The 20,723-nt window shown below is 33.5% G+C and overlaps 1 protein-coding gene across 2 annotated transcripts in view; it reads right to left on the bottom strand.

Moving 5' to 3' along the window:
* Positions 1–2,233: 2,233 nt before the first annotated feature.
* Positions 2,234–20,723, bottom strand: part of ABCD2 (ATP binding cassette subfamily D member 2) — a 55,981-nt gene continuing 37,491 nt past the window's right edge. Inside the window, exons 7-10 of one of the 2 annotated variants that reach the window (XM_045830011.1) lie at positions 16,982–17,127; positions 13,844–13,928; positions 9,052–9,177; positions 2,234–5,749 (exon numbers count right to left, since the gene is read on the bottom strand). In XM_045830011.1, the coding sequence (XP_045685967.1) occupies positions 5,530–5,749; positions 9,052–9,177; positions 13,844–13,928; positions 16,982–17,127 (577 nt within the window). In that variant the 3' untranslated portion in view covers positions 2,234–5,529. The remainder of the gene's footprint in view (positions 5,750–9,051; positions 9,178–13,843; positions 13,929–16,981; positions 17,128–20,723) is intronic. The other variant, XM_045830012.1, reaches the window with a different exon arrangement.

The raw sequence follows: 20,723 nt of genomic DNA, 5'->3' as shown, positions 1-20,723 counted from the left end.
TCTGTTTCACGTCAATGGGAATGTCCTTAACACTTCTCAACTATTATGCTATTTTTGTATTCAACTTCTAAGAAGTTGTGTGTGTGTCTGTATGAATGTGTGTTAGGTTGCAGAAAAATATGTATTTGCTTGGATCTACATTAACCTCATTTCTCTAAACCCCACCTATCTAGATCTTGGAAACTTGTCCCACATTGAGCAACAGGCTAGCCTAACCAAGAGGACTTTGGCACTTGCTTCATGAGTCTTTATCAGTCTCGAATTATCATTCTCTGCATGTTGCAAAAGGTCCCATTATATTATCTTCCCAATAAAGTGTCATCTGATTATGGGACCTTTATTGCCTCATCCCAATGTAAGTCCTGAAATATTTTTCTAGTGTAAACTTTTCTAGATTTATACATTTACATAATATCTAGACCCAAAACATTTTAATTAAGTTTAACATATTCAATATATGAAAATTAAGTATTTGCTGTATAAGCTTGATTCCTATTTTATATGAATTAAACTAACAATAATTAAATGACATTACTAAGCAAATGTTATTTAGTGTTTATTTCATTGCTTCGTTACTGCATATTCTATTTTATAGGTATTAAATTTCATAAAAACACACAAGCTGAATAGTTAATCACCTCATCTCCTACACTGGGTCACAAGTAGTAAGACAGAGTTTATCATTTTAAATGTGTGTTTTGGAAATTTTGTGTATTTACATTTGTTGCTTTTTTTTTTGCTTTTTAGAACTTTCCTACTATAGTTTTCTACATTTTGGATTAACACAAGAGAGATACTTTTCGTTGTACAAAACTGGCTCATTTTACACAATCTGAACTTGAGAAGCTAATGTTGCTCAGGTTTCAACACAACATGCTAATGTATGGGAGCACCTGCTGGTGAAGGATGATATAGTCCTACAGACCAATTTTATGGGACCTTGAAATTTAGACTAAGTTGGAGGGCATGAGAATTATGAAGCCCTCAAGTATATATATAGTCAAGGGAATCTGCTTCCAGAAAATGCTTATTCCTTAAACGTTGCAACAGAGTAGTCTAGGGCAAGAAATGTACGAATTGAGAAGATGCTACAAAACAAATGTCATTTAGATGGGATCACAAGATCTAATAACAATACAGTTGTTTAGTATCGATGTACTAAATGTTTCATGAGGGCTGAGACCAGGTCTGTCTCATTCACTTCTGAGTCCCTAGCACAGTAACTGGTATCTTGAATGTGTCAATAAAAACTTACTGAACCAGCCTGGGCATCTTTTCCTCAAAACATGTGAACATTTGCTTTTTGTTTTCCTCCTATAGGACCACATTCATCATAAAAACAATGTAAAATATAATTTGTGTAATGTCTAAATAAATTTCCTTTTTAGATGAAAATATGTACCTGTTTGGCTAACCAGAAACTTTGAATTAGTTAAAAATATACTTAAACTTTATAGTTAAAAACAGTAACAATGAAACTGACCTAAACTAATTAAAAGGAAGTTGATGGGGAGTTGCATAGGCTTTGTAATCAAATATTACTAGGTTCAAATTTCAGCTCCATAGCTTCGTGGCTGTATGAGGTTGGACGAATTGCTTCCCCTTTCTGTCTTGACTTGCCTCTCATTGTATACGCAATGCTTTGTGCCCACTTGGTGAATAATGGATAGTGGCTACTGACTTTGTCTCAGACAGAGAGCACTCTTTTTCCTACTTTTCAATGCACTGTGAGCCTGGTGGGACAGGGACCATATTTTATTTATTCCTAGGACCCAGCACAGTGACTGGCATAGCTTGGTACTTAATAAATAAGTGTGTGTTGAATTAATAAAGAAAATAAATATTTAAGCATCTCCTTGGTAACTATTGTGCATAGTACTACACAAAGTTTTGCACCATTCAACTTGTAACTGAGATGTATGTAGACAGATGCCCAACAGAATCATTTAAAATACAGAAATAGGGCATTTTCCAGCACTAGAATTCTTTTGATTAAGACATTCACAAGGAATGTTGAGCTCAAGTAACTGCACATTAGATGGAGACTATATTATGATCTATTCACACACAGACACACTCTAGTTTAGCTACATAGTGTTTTTTTTACCATTTTTCTCATTTGCTGTTATTAATGTAACCCCTGCTTGTAAGTGTAGATAACTGGTTTTGAAAATTTCACATTAAAAGCTGTAAAGTCGTATTTGTACTTGCTCATCAGGAAAGGCACCAACAATGAAGAAGAAATTTGCTTTTAATAAAAATATTTTATACATCCACCTGAAAATTCTCATGTGGTAAACAGTACAAGTCCAACTCTAAAACATATTACACATACCTAAATGTGTATCAGCAGAACCGTAAATACCCTGATTCATGTGAAACTACTTTCCACTTTTAAATGAGGACAATTCTTTGCCCACAAAGTATCAAAGGCCTCCTTTTCAATCAGTGGCTTAATAACTATGACCATTTTGTGCATATATCAGAGATGTGTAACATTCTCTGGATTCGGTTACCAATGTGTAAAAAATTTTTCTAGGCTTATGGAATCAAAAAGCTCTTCCAAAGGGATTTAAATAGGCTAAGCCTATTGCCAAATATGAAATTATATTTGGAACCAAAGTCACAAATAAAAACTAGCATGTCCACTTCTACCTTCACTGGCAGAACAAAATTTGACACACAAACCAAATTCCTGTTAAGGGAAAATTATTTTCATTGTAAACAAATGTAAACTTGGGTTGAATTTCAAGATATATGGTTCTCTGAGAGATTACTAGAAAGGGATGCTTACACAATATCTTATTTACAAGAACATACACTATTTTAAACTCAGGCTTGGCAGGCACAACGCTACATGCTGTAGAAATGTAATGCAAACTTTTCACAGAATGCAACCTATTTTCCAAGTTTAAAAGTTAACCAAAAAATTCACAAACAAAAAATCAGGCTTCATAAGCTTGTTGCTTTTTTTGACAGAGAAAACAGAAGTCAATAGTTTGGGCAAATAGATAACATGGTTTAAAAGTAGTTTGGAAAATCCTTTCTTTTTCCTTTCCTCATCTGTTCCTTTTTATACTCAAGGATGGTTAACTTAGTTTCTTAATCTTGTTCATGTTTTTTATAAAACATAAGAATAGTGAAATATGGTAAATGGTATATAGTACATAAACAGAAACTCAAATGACAGATATCTTCCCCTCCCAGTTAGAGGCTTGGTCCTGGAAGAAAATAAATAGTAACAAAAAATTTCATGGAAAACATGTTCCTCTTACAATTTTAACATTTACGTTACAGTATGTGTAGTTCTTAGTATAAAATTTTAAACATTCTTGACTCCTGTACATTATAAATAATGAGTCTTATTTAGTTCAGATCATTGGTAGAATATATAAATAAGGGTTAATTACAAATCTAATGTTTGTTTTGGCATTCTTTTCAAATTTTGAAAACAATATATTAGGTCTTAAATGCTTTATTTTTCAAATCATGAAAATTAAGGCATGAAAGTCATGCACACATTTTAAATAAGGATTTTTTATTTCCTCTTTATACCTTTAAAAGTTAAGATACTTGCCTCAGATTTTTCCCAATGGCAGTATAAAATGAATAACTGCCAACATAAAAGTTATCATTAATAGACAATTTTCATTAAGTTTAAGTTTTGGTTCCATACATTTATTAAACCTTTGATATCTGACTTGCTTTTCTAAAGAAAGTGGTACTAACTGACAAATGAATAAATGAGTAGCTAACGATACTAAATGAAAATCTTAGATACACTAATTATGATTTTATATTGCATTTCTTCATATAGTTACACTTATTGATAATTAAAAATGTCCTAGTGAGCATAACAAAATTGAACATTTCATGATGTTCTCCTACAATCATCACGAATGACTTCCAAGTACTCTACCACCTGAAAAGTCTAAGAATCACTGACTTAGCAACTATTTTGTTTGTGTCTAAATATGCAAATAAAATTCTAAACCACTAACAACTAATCATTCCCATTTTTTTCTAGCCTATCAACATGGTGTCATAGACAGTAAGAGATGAAAATGCACACCCGTCCTAGCTTTTGTATTTCACACTCCAGGGCACATGAATAGATACTATTTATTTCATATGACTATTCTATACAGATTCTTTCTCATTATGCTCAATAACTATTAAATTTACCTACAACACAATTAATTCCCCTGCTGAATGTTGTCTGTGGAGGTAAATTCATATTATGAGTGCACAATTGCTGAAAGATTTGCTAACTTTCTTGGCTTTTTTTAAACCACAGACCAATCGATGACTTTTCCACTTGGTACTTAATTTCTGTATCTTGTAAACAGTGACTAAATAACACTAACATTACCAGATTTATTTTTTCAACAGTTCATCTAACTTTTGTTGATATTATGGCCCAGTCAGATTTTAAGGATAATATGTAGTGGAAAGAGCACTGAACAAGGGGTTCAGGGAACTACATTTCATCCCTGGATCTGTTCCTAAATAAACTGCAAAATGAAGGCAAAGTCTAAGTGTCAATTTCTTCAAAGCAAACTAGGAAAAATAATATCTGTCTCAAAAGGTTGCCACAAGGATGAAAATGAAATGATGTGGGAATTATAAACTATAAAGTATTATTCCACTATATGTTATTACTATTGGGATTTAGAGAATCCCTATATTCTATTATAATATTGCTATTTTAAAAACGTGGTAGACTTTCCTTTGTGCACAAAAACAAGTGAAGTATTTCTGGGCAGAAGTTGTAATAGATAATGCTGCCAAGTAAAGTAACAGGCTGAAACAAACGTTGCTTGGATATTGCTTTTCTGCATTGGCAATTTTCTTTTTAAAATGAAAGAACTTATTAACAAATATGTAAGAGTTTCATTAAAACTAATTTGGTATGTGCCCACACTAAGACAGTCAAAACTTAAAGTTAAAAATATGGCATTTTATGCATAGACAGCCATGCTTCTTCCTTTCAACCACTGCCATTCAAATAATCTTTTCATATTGAAATTATTCATCAAACTGTCAGCTATTTTGTATACAGGCTTAGCTGACTACCAGCAATGATGAACCTAAATTCTAGCTATTAAACCTAATAACCATGAACTGACTGAAATGTTACTCAAACTTCTCATTTTATGCACCTGATTTCAACCTAAATGCTGCCCTTAAGTTGTGTTCTGAAGATCTCTCCTGTATTTGGTATGAACTTCAGACACATCACATACACATAGTAAACTGGCATTCTTCATGAATTCACCCAGAACATCCTGTTTTACAGGTGAATTAGGCTTTCACCAGGAATTAGTACAAGCCATAATGACTAATCTTACATAATGCATTTGTTCAGTTTCTTGTGAAAAGTCAGATTATATATTTCCTTGATGCTAAAATCTTATAAATATTTCTTGCTGCTGTATTTTTTGTGCTTAGCTTAACACAATGCATGCAGTACAACAGTGTCTCTGAGCCTTTACCTAAAAATTAACTCTTAAAGCATGTCAAAGCAAATTAGGATGTTTCATCTTCATTTTTTATTGTTTTCAGCACTGAGTCTTCACCCAAAATTTTACATAGTTCATCGAGTCTCTGTTGCATTTTAGGAATTCCAGCTAGCTGAGATTCTAGCTTTTGTTTTTCTTCACTCAGTGTTAAACGGATTGCAGTATCCAATTGTTCAAAGCGCCAACCTCCTTCACCATCAAACTGTAATAAATGAGTATGGTATTTCCTGCATAATCAAAGTAAAATAATATTAGCCATAATTGTGAAAAGCCATTTTAGTTATAGGTTTACCATTCTCACTGATTTCCAAAAGTAAATTTTAAGTAAGATGCCCATTCTACATTTGATTTTCAAAAATCCTTCAAAAGGTTAAGTTTTGTGATTTTCTTTTACTACGAAAGTCATTCATGTCTAGGAAATTCTATTGCTTATGTTAAATTTATTTCATATTATGAATGTATATGAATTGCAACATGCTGTTGCATCTGTTTAATTTATCTTCATAATACAATATGGCTCCTGCATAAAGGTATCTCAAGAGAATGGGGATAAGAAAAGAAAGCTGAAGGGAAAAAGTAAATTTAAATTCTCAAGTTTGTACAAAAAAAAACAAACAAAAAAAGAAAATATAATACCAATTTGTTAATACACCATCCTTTAGGAATGACTTGCTCTATGTAAGTAAACATTTTTCAATTATTAAAATTTTAAAACATTCTTAGAAAGGAACTCTTTAATACAAATCTTTTAAAAATACTTCTATGCCTCCATATAAATTAATGTCTTTTCTCATGGCTCAGGTTCATAATTAGGAGCTTCAGAGAGGTATAGAGATGATTTTTTTTAAATGAGGCAGCAGACCATTTATCTTCTCCTAAAGGTAGGCTGAGGTCACCAGTCCCTGGGATTTGGGGGGATGAGTGAAGAGAGTAATGCTGGCAGAGTTGGCCTCACACAGCTGAGCCGTTGAACTTTGTCACTATGCTGACATGGCCCATGTTCTCATGTCTCCTGAGTTTTTCTGTCTTTCCCCTATAGTTTTTCTCTTGTCTTATTCCCCTCTAAGCTCTCATCATTATTTACTATTAGTTCATTATTTACTAGGATCAGTGGGCTTATTTTAGTAGCTTTTATGTTTTTTAATTGATATGATTCACATACCATAAAGTTATCCTCTTAAAGCGTAAAGTTAGTGATTCTTAGTATATTCACAAGCTCATGCAACTATTACCACTATCCAATACCAGAATATTTTATTCACCTTCAAAATGAACCTCATACCCATTAGTAGACCTTCCTCATTTCCCCTTCTGCACAGTCCCTACCAATCACTGATCTCCTTTCTCTTTATGGGTTTGCCTATTCTGAACATTTCATATATATGGAATCACATAATATGTGCCTTTTTATGATTGGCTTCCTGTATTTGACAAGACGATTTCAAAATTCATAGAGCAGTAACATGTAAAATACTTCATTAATTTTTATGGTTGAATCACATTCCATTGTATGATATTACATATTTTATCTTTTCATCAACTGATAGACATTTGGGTTTCATCCCATTTTGGTGGGATGGTTTTAACATGCTGTAAGATGAGAAAAATAAGCCAGGTTAAACTATGTCTAAAAGACTAAAATCACTTTCAAGCTCAAGGTTTGAAGTTCAAGTGTTTGATAACACATGACAGTGATTAATGATCTTTTTTATATGCTTTTGATCATCTATTGTATTTAGGTTTTTTAGTTTTTAAACATTTGACCTCCCAACAGGTTGGACCTAACAAAAATTAAATTGAAAAAATGTATTTCTATGTCAAGGAAGAAAATGTGAAAATGCTGCTATTAAAATATGACAGCCAAAACAAAAGTAATAGAAAGACAAAAAGAATGTCATATGAAAAAGAGAAATAATCATAAAAATATAATTTTGTTTATTCCATTCAAACTCTTCTTGGGCCTTGCTAACTTTGGACCCAAGTGTACCACTTTGGTTGGGGAGTCTACAGGGGAGATTATGCATGTATAGGGGCAGAGAGTTCATGGGACACTTCTGTACCTTCTGTACCTTCATGGGTACCTTCTGTACCTAAAATTGCTCTAAAATATAAAGTCTCAAAAACAACAACAATCTATCTGTTCCTTTAATGAGAAAAAATGACTGACTGCTTTTAATGACTCTTTAGATTACTTAAATAAGGAACTAAGTGACGGCGTAGCAAAATGCACCACTGACAGACATCACAAAACACCAGCACTAAGAGGGAACTCCATGTTATTCCAACATGAGATCAATTAGGAAGCATGTCAGTAAATGATGAATTCATATCAGAAAGGGTTCAAGAGACTTTCTGATTTTTTTCTATGGCATTCCTGATTCTTTACAGTTGTGATAATTAGACTACTATACTCCTTACAGTTGTTATGAGGCTTACAGAAAATGAGCCTGGAACAGAATAGGTGCTGAATCTCCATTAGTAACTATTATGATGATGAAATCAAGGGACAAGTATAGGGATTTTAGACATGGCATTATTTTTTTAAAATTTATTTATTTTTAAAGATTTAATTTATTTGTTTTTAGACAGAAGGGAGGGAGGGAGACAGAGAGGGAGAGAAACACCGATGTAAGAGAGAAACATCAATGAGTTGCTTCTCATATGTGCCCCAACCAGGGACCGAACCCGCAACTCAAGCATGTGCCCTGACTGGGAATTCAACTGGTGCCCTTAGAGTTTCTGGATGACACCCAACCAACTGAGCCACACTAGTTAGGACAAAATGGCATTATTTTTTAAAAAATGGGACATCCCATTAGGTTTTTATGAGATACTATTTATAAAACATTTTCATTCACTTTACCTTAAAAAATAAACCAAAAAAAGCTTTTTTTCTCCTGTGTTTCTTTCAACTTATTTGAGGCAATATCTAGTTTGGTATTTTCCTGGATTTTGAAAAACAAACTAAAAGGATGATATAAACTCATGTAAATATAGGGGTGGACAAAAGTAGGTTTATAACTGCTTGTATGGAAATGGACAACAGTGTGGGGATTGACTGTGGGAGTGGGGGGTGGGTTAAGCAGAGGGGGGCAAAGGGCAAAAATCTTGTGATAACTATAATAGAACAACAATAATTTTTTTAAAAAAGAAACATATGCAGGTTGTGATTATTAAATAGGTTTATTAACTCAAAAGGATAAACTGTGTTTCATGTACTTACAACTGTAAACCTACTTTTGCCCACCTTTGTATATTCTTTCCCAGTATATGCTATAGAGTTACAAATAGTTTCAGTATAAGAAAGTCATCAAGTTTTTCTACTTCTTTTAGGGATTACTGGAATGTGGTGATAGTTTTTAAACAGCACATTAATGCTAAGTTTGGGGTATTACTAATGTCAACTTAATGAAATACAGGTAGAAAATAGTAAAATGTCTTATGCTACATAGTCTAAAGTTTAGAAAAGTTATTCTTTAAGAAACATAAGGAAAACTTTCTATCACAAATTTGCATGGGAAAGACTTACCAAAGAGAAGGCCTGTGTGTTATAGATAGTAAGGAAATTCCGGCTGCCTTTGCAGCCTGAAATATCTTCCCTTCGACATCAATGCTGACAGCACTGGTACATTCATCCAGTAATGCATATTTTGGTCTTTAAAAAATAAACACAAATATATCAATGATTTTCCTATTTGAATGATATGTCCTTATTTGAACAACATGAATTGTGATGTTAACTTTAAAGGAGCAAAAGAGTCTGTGACATTTATTAAAGGTGGTAAATGATAAAACAAAAGAGCAGTTATTCCCCCTTTTTGGACTAGAATATGATATTTTTCTTACATTTTAAGTAGATTTTCTGAAGCCTGCCCACAATACAATAAGCTTTGTTGTTGTGCAGAATCATAAATATGAGGCATAGGAAAGGTAAGGCCAGTCACTGCGGGCACTTCCTGCAGAAGGCACGTTCATTCTTGGTGACGAGGTTCTGGCTAATTACATGAAAAATACATTACGGTAGCTAATTATCAAACAAGCCATTAGCTAATTATCTAACAAACAGTGTTGTTAGAAAGAGATTTACTAAGAAGAGAATTTTATCAACAATGTGGATACCTAATCCCTATTAATGGAACTCACTGCTGTAAGATTCTGCAAAAGCATGCTTACTCTGACAAGGCTAGAAAGGTATTTAACGTGGTAACACTGTGACCATGCCTCACAATCAGATTCTTAGGGAAAAGTACCAGAAAATATTTTTCTGATTGTACTGAACAGTTTTGACTTTCTAGCTCAGTTTTTACTCTGGAAGTGACTTTCTACTTCCACAGAGGTACCTATTACTCGCCACCATTTCCTTCTGTTTAGCCTCTTCCTTTCTTTTTACCCCCACTTTTATAGTTCTTTTTCCTTTACCTGTCTTCTTTCAAGGTCTGGACTGTAGGTATGTATTTGGTATTCAGCAATATGTGATTTAGCTTTGTTAATAGGACCAAAGGTCAATTTATGTGCTGTTATTTATTATTTACTTCAGGGCTGAAAAGCAGTATCAAGTATTTACCAGGACATTTTCCACCATGAAGATAATTAGTTTTTTTTTTAAATAAATGACAATGAAAAGATACATATTGAAGCCACTGGTAATTTCTCATTCTGCATAAACAATTACTTAGCATTGTAAGTAGCTTTTCTATGATAGATTTGCTTTTTAATAAGGTCCTGTTACCTATTTGGGGCTGGGGTGGGGGTGGGAGGTGGGGAGTAGTGAAGGCTAATGGATCCTGGAGTCAAGTCACCTTTAAGACCCTATTAGACTTTAATAACTGCTCTCTGAGCAAAGAACCAAAAGGTCACTGCAGGTTCCTTATGACATTGACAGATGCAGTTTTGCTGCTTGGCTTTTGGTTACTGTTCTGGTTTAATATTAAGCGTTACTTCTTTGTCTCAGAGTTGATCACTGCTTTATGGATAATTTATTTTTAAGTGGAAGAGAGGAAACAGAAAAAGAAGTGTAAGAGAGAGTGTTGGCTTCCAGTTATAAAATAAGTCATGAGGATGTAATGGACGGCATGAGGAGGAAAGTTGATAGCATCGTAGTAACTATGTGTGTTGACAGATGGTTATTAGGCTTGTTGTTTTGATCACTTTGTAAGGTATATGAGTATTAAATCACTATGTTGTAAACCTGAAACTAATATAATACTATGTGTAGATTATATTTTAAAAATAAATTAATTTTTAAAAAGAATTAATGAAATTAAAAAAGAGAGGTTTGGACAAAAATTTTTTTTGTAAATCTCTCTAGTGATTAGGTTATATATTATATCATTTCTAATTTTTCAGAATGCTTTGAGCTAAACAGAGAAGATGCCATTTTAGAATGAGAAAGAAGTATGTATCTCACACTCTGTTGTCATAGCAACCCCTAGTCTAGCAGATGTAAGACAAATTGCACACTTTTGTTTCCTTGGCATGATGGGTGTGTGTATGTGTACTTAAATATAGTAGGCAATAGCTGGAATCTGGGACTGATAAAACTAAATAAAACGTTACATAATATGGCTTCTCAGATTTTCCTTCCTCTTTCTTTTGGTCTATCACCAGACAAGTGAGCCTTCTAGAAGATGTAGTCTATCCCTGTTAAGACAGGACTACACTGATCATTCTTTTAACATTAAAAAGCCTCTCAAAAAGAGTATACAATTGTGATACATAATAGTTTCTGCCAAAGCTGTCCATTTTAGCAAGCTCAAGTCTTCCATTTTGCAATTCAAATCTTTTTATTAGTCCTTTAAGGATGAAGGGAGGCAGTTTCTCATTATACTTTGCCTTCACTGGGTTTAATATTTCCATTTAATTTTATTTTTCTCAATAGATTCTTCTTTTCAACAACTTCATCATCTTCATGATCACTAAATTTTCTTTCTGCTGGTGTACTTGTATCTTTATTCAATCTTACATTATATCCAAAATATTATAGATACACAAGTATCAACTATTTATTTCAAGTTATGGGTACCTGAAATCTCTTTGGGTTGGCATCTTTCATTAAGGCCTCCTGGTCTTTATTACACAGTTTATTTTATTAACAAACTGATGCGGTGAGAAATTTGTGGTCACATTTTACATTCCATCATATTGCATTTCACCAACTATGCTGGTGATCATATTACTGAATATTTATGGACAGGGCTCAGAAAGATTCAGGGTGATGATAGCGGGTAACAGCTGGTTATAAATGTCAAACCATAAAGTTTACACCTGAATCTTATCACACCATCTGAGAAAGGGGTATTACAAAATACACTTCACTGAAAATTCTAAGTTAGCAAATTTTGGTTCATATTTTTTTGTTTGCTATATTCTTAAACTTACCACGTACATTATTACAAATGCCATGCTATTCACACAGTAATTTTTCCCATCAAAAATTCCAGCTAGACACAAAGTTAATACATACTGTCTGATTTAATTTATATGAAGTTGTAAGACAGAAAGAACTAATTTATGATGATAGAAATCAAAACAGAAATTATCTATGGAGGGATCTGATTGGAAATGGGAATGAGGGACTTTCTAGGGTGATAGAGAAGTTATCTGAACTGAGGGATTGGCTACATAATGTATTATACATTTAGTGGAAGTCATTGAATTGTATACACTTAAAGTCTGTGCATTAGGTATGTAAAAACTTACATTAATAATACTAACTTTTAAAAAGCCCTGGGTAAATATTACATAATAATACACATAAAAGAGAGACATAAATTTTAATATACTTTATGAAAATAGTTACATTAAAAAATCAAGATGATGATCAACTTTTGTGTAGCAAGACTGAGAAGAAACTATTCCAAGATTTTAAGTGCTATAGTTAATAGCAGATTTTTTCTTTTTTTATTGATCTAAATTTTCTACTTTTATGAAATCAATGTATAATTATATTTTAATGGGCTGGTTTAAATGCTATGTGCTTTTTTCAATGATAAACTCAGAATATGAACCAGGTATTTGATGACTTTAAATAATTAATATCAACTTTATTAGGTACAATTATTGTACAGTATTATATAAGAAAATGTCCTAACAGTTCAGAGATTGATGCCAAAGTATAAGGGAAAAAATGAGGACATTGTGATGAGGACACCTAAAGATGAGGACATTGTGATGAGAAACACAATGTTTGGGATTCACTTTAGAATGTTTAAAAAAATAGATAAATTAAATGTGGCAGAATGTTAGACTTACTGAATCAGTATGATGGGAATATGGAGTTTATCTTAAAATTTCCTCTTGTTTTTTTAGGTTTTGATGTTTCTCCACAATAAAAAGTTTTTCTTTTTTTTAATAATGGTAACCAACTAGCTACCAAATGAGGGCCAACTATGTGCTAAGTGTTTAGTGAGGCTTATTTGATATATTTTACTCTCTTAGCAGCTTTTTAAAGTTCCCTGCAAAAGTATTAATGCTTCCACTGTAACTGCTTCAGGAGCATTGTATCTGCCCTAGTTTATGGTCCATTCATGCATTCATGGATGTGATTCTCAGTCCTTTTTGACTAAGACATAAGTACTAAAAGTGAGTAACACTTTTCTGAAAACTCCCTGCTCTGCATTCCACTCAGGTTCTCATTGCCAGAAGCCTAAGATAAAAAAGGGGGGTGTGGAGAGCAAGAGAGATTGATTTTTTTCAGAGAAGGCTGGGAGAGACAAGAGGAATAAATCAGAACAGCTTTTCTTTTTCTTTCTAATGTCCTGTGCCTGGTATCGTTCAACTCCAAAGGTTATGAATCTGAAGCTCGTTACAAAGAAAAAAGTTTTATCAAGAGAGATGATTCTCTGAACCCCTCTTTATCTGAGTCCATTAAGACCTATGCTAGCTAGCACCCTTTTCCATTGGCTATGTCTCTGATTTTTGAGGAGGTGCAGCAAACTAAACTTATTAGTCTGCTGCGTGGTTGAAAAGGTAATTTAGTTTGAATTTAACAATTTAATTCAGAATGTGTAGCTACTGTGTTCACAACACTAAGATAATGGTTATGTATTCCCAATTTAAAATGAACACTAATCCTACTTTCAAACTTAGAATACATAAAAATTTAATTTTGTCATCTAACATCAGTCACATAAAAGAAATAGAAAAAAGACTTGGAAATTTCTGTCACATTACAAAAACAACTTAACAATGTTTAACTGTAAAGGCTAAGTGTTCACTTTTCAGTAAGATGTTTCTGACCTAAAGATGAGGACACAGAATCTTGTCAAAGGGTCTTGGGTCACAACAGTGAGGTTGTAGTTTCCTGAGAACAGCGCACTTACTTATGGTAAAACATGCGAGCCATGCCCATTCTCTGCTTCTCCCCTCCTGATAGGACATCTTTCCAGTCCAAAACAGCATCCCAACCTTAAAAAATATAAAGATACATATTTTATAAAGCATTTGTTTAATTGTTACAGTTTTTACAATTTGGACAAGTGACTTTGGCAAGTTTGAGTGATTTACACAAAGAACCAGGTATTTTACAGAACGTATGCTTGGATAAACTAGAGAGCCTCGTGTATAAGCATATTGTTTTAGATATGCTATTTTGTAATGGTAATACCTTTGACTGACAAGTCATCTTCTAAGAATCCTAAATGCTGACACACAATTTGTTTCAGAATATCTCTAAAGGGTTGATGTAGTTATACTAATTTTGCAGGCTTTGCAGGGAAAGACCAACAGACTTGCAGAGTCCTATTGAAAGTCTTCAAAGGGTAAGACAGGAACTAACTTAAATGGCTCCCATGTGCTATTTAAGTGTATGAGTTTCCTCATTATATATTCTGCAACCACATGAAGTAGATATTATTAGTTGCATTTTATAGATGGATAAACCGAAACTCATGGAAAAATTGACATGTCTAATTTTACACAGCTAGATATCAGAGTTGTGACTTATATGTAGATCTGTCTTCATGCTTTTACAGTTTATTTATACCATCTCTTACAGCTCTTAATTACTGACTGTTGGATATTCCAAAACCAATGCTCTATTTTTAAAAAATAGGTCAGATCTATATATACTAATATAGAAATGTCTCCAGAATATATTTTATATGAAAAACTTAAATTGCAGAATTGTGTGTGTCATTTTCCTTCTAGGAAATTTCTATCTATTTAAAACCATATCCTTATTATTTTATATTAGGAAACAAACCTCAAAATGCCATCTGTTTGAAGTTCTTGCATCTAGTGAAAACTACTGAAATAACATTTTTCTTTATGGCTGAATTACATGGCATTTATGAAACATAAATGAGGATTTGAAAAATAAGCTCAGATTTCTACACGGTAGGGAAATATTCTGGGCTTATAAGAAATCCCCCCTTCCAATTGAGAAGACAAGAAAAAAGTATTTGGGTTGAAGAAAATTTTGGCTTTACATATTAAAATAAATCATGTCCTTTGTTTCACTAAATCCAAAGGTTTTAGTAGGCAATACTGCTTAATCTCAGAACCTAAATCAGAACCCTAAGTCATATTATTACCTCTGATGTGCTGAGTGAAGGAGACTTAGCTGAAAAGAGAATGGTTTTCCTGCATCCTAGAGATGCACAAACTGATTTGGTTCATGACCATTTGTTAACACTTGTACTTTCTACTTTGTAACCTCTTTGATGGGATGAAACATAGCTTTTAATTCCATCTTTTAGCAAAGCATTTCTCTAAGAAAAATATTAGGTAGTCTAAACAGAACTCCAGCAGGCTTCTTCTGAAGTAAGTGATGACCTTGCAAATGGAAGTGCTTTCTTGCTTCACTTAAAAACATATCACATATTTTAAGGATTAAGCAAGTAATGTGTGTTTCCTTGGAATTTTTTGATGTGTCAGGATATAACAATTCTTACTAGTGTCCAGGAAGCCAGGGGATAACATAGCACAGTGTCCCAGCACAGTACAGAACATTGCTTTCAAGTAAGGTCTGTGTTTGAATCCCTGCCTCACCACTTGCTATAGGCCCCTGGGGAATGTATCGAACTTCAGAATTTCACCAGTGTATAAAGGTTAGTAAAACCCACATCATTGGGAAGTTATAAATATTAAATAAGTTGACAATGTAAATTGCTTCATGTTATATTCTGCATAGTAAGCACTCAATAACTGTAACAATTACTATTACTATTATTAAAGTTGGAACATCTTTTAAGCAGTTCTAGAACTTCTTGCTGACTTCTGAAAAATAAAATATCCCACATTTATCAAACACTTCTGCTTGGATCATTGGGCATCAGACTTACCCAAAATAACTTACCCAAGACTAACAGGCAGCATACACTGTGGCGGTGTTTTAAAATGGGGAAGGAGCTGACCATGTGAAACAAAGACAACCCCCTTTCCACATCTGTAGCTTTTATACATAATGGTGTTACAAACCCCATGAAAACAAATATAGTAGCACCGCCCTTGTCTGCATTTGCTTTTTGTAAGGATCAAATAAATTAATATATGTGAAAATTCTATGTAAAATATCAAATATCACCCAAAGGCAAAATACTACAGTATCGATATTACAACTAGTAAATAGTACCATTAGCTACTAATCCTTGTGCATTTACTATGTGTCACTGCTCTAAATGCTTTACACAGTTTTATTTAATCTTCTCAGAATCCTTATAATGTAGATATTTATCCTCATTTTACAGTTGAAGATAAGAGAACAGTACTAATTAAGATTTAATAACAGAACTTTGACTTCAAAGCTTATATGCTTAGTTACTATACTACATTGCTTCTTCTGATAATGTAAAAGCATTAGGAATAGAACATAAAATCCATTCAAAATGAAATGTAGAATTCAAGCTTATTTTTTCAGGGCTATCAAATTATATGTTATCAAGTTATTTGAAAAGATGACTTTTCTAAAGCAATTCTTTTTAAGCTCATATGTTTGCAATTATTATTCCTATTCTTCCAAAAATATCTTATGCTGAAAAATCACAGTACAGAAGTTTCCATATTTTATCTAATTCTCTATATGCTGCTTAAGAGAGAAAAAAATGTATTGGTAAAACCTTGGGTCTCAAAACAAAAAAGTAGTTCTGTGACAATTATCTCTCAGATTATTAAGTTTAATGTAAGCTGAGAACTCATAGGAAAATATTTCTGTCATAAACTTTATACATATCTAGATCAACAATGGCCTCAGGGACACTGTACATTCAAATACAAAAAAATAACTATAATAAAATGCCAGCAGCAGACTTAATAAAAAGCCCTGTGAGCTGCATGAAATATAGCACAAACAGAAAAGAGAATGTCAGTAATGGGAAAGCAGTAAAAGCTGTAAACTCCATCTTTCCTTGTGTGCTTATGTTCCAATAATAGCATATATTCAAGTTAAACCACGGAGAATTTACCCATTTATTTTTAAAAACCTACGTTAAATGCATTAAAAAAGGAATGATGGAGCTTACCTCCTTCTCTTTGAACTATGTGATAGAGGTGGACATTGTGTAGGATACATTCCAGGTCATGGTCTGTGTAGCCTTTATCATGCATGTCATCCACTGAATCAGGATAGATGACTTGATCCCGAAGACTTCCAAGTGACATGTATGGCCTATAAAATACCAAGCACATAAGAACTTGCAGTACAAAGTCATTTCAGTTTAGTCAGTGTGACATCTTGGCGGACTGAAACTCCACAGTGGACTTTAAATACCACATGTCTAGGATTACCTATTTTGCCTAGTGATGAGTATTTTCCTCTCAGGTATTGTGGGATAATATACTGTTGTGTTTATGTAAAGATTTACTGAAAAATTTAGGATTTCGACCCAGCAATGTGAACAAACAAAACGTTTTTTAAAATGCCACTCATAATAAGAGAAATACAAATTAGAACTACCCTGAGTTTCATGCTTGATTGGCAGAGGGTCAACGCCTGACAATTCATTCCAGCCCATGGAGAAATAGGTACTCTCATATAACAGTGAAAGTGTAAAATGGTACAGCCCTTTGGAGGGGATTAGGCAAACCAATATATCACTTGGCGTTTGACACCCTTCTAAGAATTTAAAGATATACTTCCAAAAATACTAACAGCAACAATAACAAAAAGTTCATAAGGTTATCCATTGGAGTATTATTTGTAATTGCAAAATATTGGAAACAACCTAAATGCTCATACAAAGTGGGTAAAGCGAGTAAGCTATAATACCTATCCCATGTAGTTATAAAAGAGGATGTAGAAATCTCTGAATTGATATAGAGTGATTTCCATAAAATATTATTACGTTGAAAAAATCCTGCAAAAATAGATGTGCAGCAGGGTTTCTCAATGGTGGCATTATGGATGTATTAAACTGCCTAATTCTTTGTTGTCGAAGGCCATCCTGTGTATTGTAGGATGTCTGGAAGCATACCTGGTCTCTACTCATTAGATGCTAGCAGCATCACTATAGTAGTGACCAAAAAAAAAATCTCCAGATATTGTTCCCTGGGGGCCAGAACTATCCCCATCTGAGAAAAACTGACCTATACAGTCATCCCTGGTATCTGCAGGGGACTGGTTCCCAGACCCCCATGGGTATCAATCCTCAGATGGGTAGGCCCCTTATATAGTGGCATAGAATTTGCATATAACCTACAAACATTCTCCTGTATATCTTAGATCATCTCCTGATTACTTGAAATTCTTAATATTACAACCTAAATGGTATATAAATAGTTGTTATACTGTGTTGTTTAGAAAATAATTACAAGGAAAAAACGTACATGTTCAGTACCGATGCAAGCATAACAACAAAGTACCCATAAGCAACAACATAACAACATAACTTTTTTTTTTTTACAACATAACATTTTTAAAAATCTTTTTGATCCATGGTTGGAGAATCTGCAGGTGTGGAACCTGCAGGTACAGATGGCTGACTGCAGTGTACTACTTTTATGTAAAATAAAAGCAAAATAAGAAAATATGTACTTATCTGCTTATATTTACTAAAGAAAATGCAGTACACCAAGTTTTTGGTTACAGCAGATCTTGGGAACTAATACAGATAATATCCACGCAAAAACTGTATAACCTGAATCAAATCATGAGGAAACCATTAGAAAAACTGTGGGTGAGGGAATTCCTTAAAAAATAAAAATAAAAACAACAATAGCAGTCCTGTACTGTTACAAACATCAATGATATAAAACACAAAGAAAGGCTGAGGAACTCTTTTATACTAAAAGAAACTGGAGTGACATGGCAACTCAAAATGTAACATATGATGCTGATTCGAGAAAAACAAGTTATTATGAAGAATTGTGTTATGAGAATTGGCAAAATTTGAATATGTGAGGTTGTTGGAGGAGGTCATCCAGAGGAAATGACCACTGGTTGACCCATGAGCTAGACTAGGGCCAATCAGAGGCTCCTCACTCCCTCTGCTGCCCTTGAAGTGCCTGATTGCTCTGCCCACGGGTCCCAGCTGGAGCTCTCTTCAAGGACCCGGACTTGAGAGAACAATGTGTTGTTGAGCCCATCTGGATGGTATACATGACTGAAGCCAGTTAAGACCTCAGCATAAACTCTTAGGATTCTGTTGGGCAGGGGCAGAGGTTTACTTATCTTACAGCTGCCCAAGACAATACTTGTATGTAAGTGTCCTTGCTTATTAAAACAGCTACCTACCAGTCTGGAGTGGTCTGCCTCTTCTTTCCATCTCTCCTTGCCCTCTCTGCAGGGGGCCAGTTTGCAAATTGTTACCAACAAAAGTGTGTTCAGATAATAATATTATGGCAATGTTAATTTTCATAAATTTGATCTTTGTATTATGGTGGTAATGTTAGAGACTACTCTTGCTTTTTGAAAATATAGCCCAAAGTGGTTAAGGGTGAAGATTTATGATTATTGAACTTAAGAAAAGTGTGTTGTGTGTGTGTGTATGTGTGTGCATGAGAGAGAGAGAGAGAGAGAGAGTTGAAGAGTTTAACTATTACAAAATGTGTTTTGTAGGCCAATTGCTACCTATTTCCCATAATATGCAAATGATTTAGTTGAAGAATAGATAGCACAAAGTTATTTTTGTAACAAACTTAACTAATATATGAAAATAAAAATACTTATATATTTATTTCAAAAATATAACCACAGATTCCTATTTATAAAGGCCAATAAAAAATCTTACCATATGAATGTACATATGTACAATGGAAGTATAATCCACACACCATAAACTTTACCCTTTTAAACTGTACAATTAAGTGACTTTTAGTATACTCACAAATTCATGCAACCATCACCATTGTCTAATGTTAGAATATTTTTTTACCCCCTAAAGAAACTCCATAGTCAACAGCAGTCCCTCCCTGTTCTTTCCTCCTCCCAGCCCCTAGCAACTACTAGTATACTTTCTGTCTCCATGAATTGCTTATTCTGGACATTTAATATATATAGTATTATACAATATGTGGTCTTTTGTGAAGGTCTTTTTTCTGTTACCATGTTTTCAGGTTAACCCATAATGCATTGTATAACAGTATTCCATTCCTTTTATGGCTGAATGATAGTCTATTATATGCATTGCCATATTTTATTAATCTGTTCATCCACTGACGGATATTCCAGTTGTTTCCACTATTTGGCTAGTATGAATAGTGGACATACAGTGAGGAGTGAAATTGCTAGTGCATGTGGTAACTAGCCTAACCTTTTGCAGAATTGCCCAACTGTTTTCCAAAGTAGCGACACATTTTCTGGTCACGTTTCTTGTATAAAATCCTCATGTCTTCCCTTCCTACCCTCTTCTTTATCCTTTCCTCCCCAGTCTAACCATATATTTTTTAAACACAATGAGGACACAGAATTATTTGTTTATTTACATAATCTTAAGCATATATATATAATGTGACAATATCTTAAATTAATATCTGATAATAATAACAGTAGTATAAAATAAAAATTTGCCTCCAGGGCCAATAAATAGTTTTTTAGTTAGTACACTAAAAAGTTTCTGAAAACAAATGAAAATGAACACACAACATTCTAAAACCTAAGGGACACAGTGAAGGCAATCTTGAGAGGGAAGTTCATAGCAATAAAGACCTACCTAAAAAAGATAGAAACATTTCAAATAAACAACCTAATCCTACATCTACAAGAACTTGAAAAACAACAAACAAAGCCAAGAGCAAGTAGAAGGAAGGAAATAACCAAGATTAGAG

This window comes from Phyllostomus hastatus, unplaced genomic scaffold (genome assembly GCF_019186645.2).
Source record: "Phyllostomus hastatus isolate PE091 unplaced genomic scaffold, TTU_PhHast_1.1 phas_scaffold_93, whole genome shotgun sequence".
Classification (NCBI taxonomy): domain Eukaryota; kingdom Metazoa; phylum Chordata; class Mammalia; order Chiroptera; family Phyllostomidae; genus Phyllostomus; species Phyllostomus hastatus.
The sequence above is the reverse complement of the archived record's forward strand: the minus strand, read 5'-3'. Positions and strand labels throughout refer to the sequence as shown.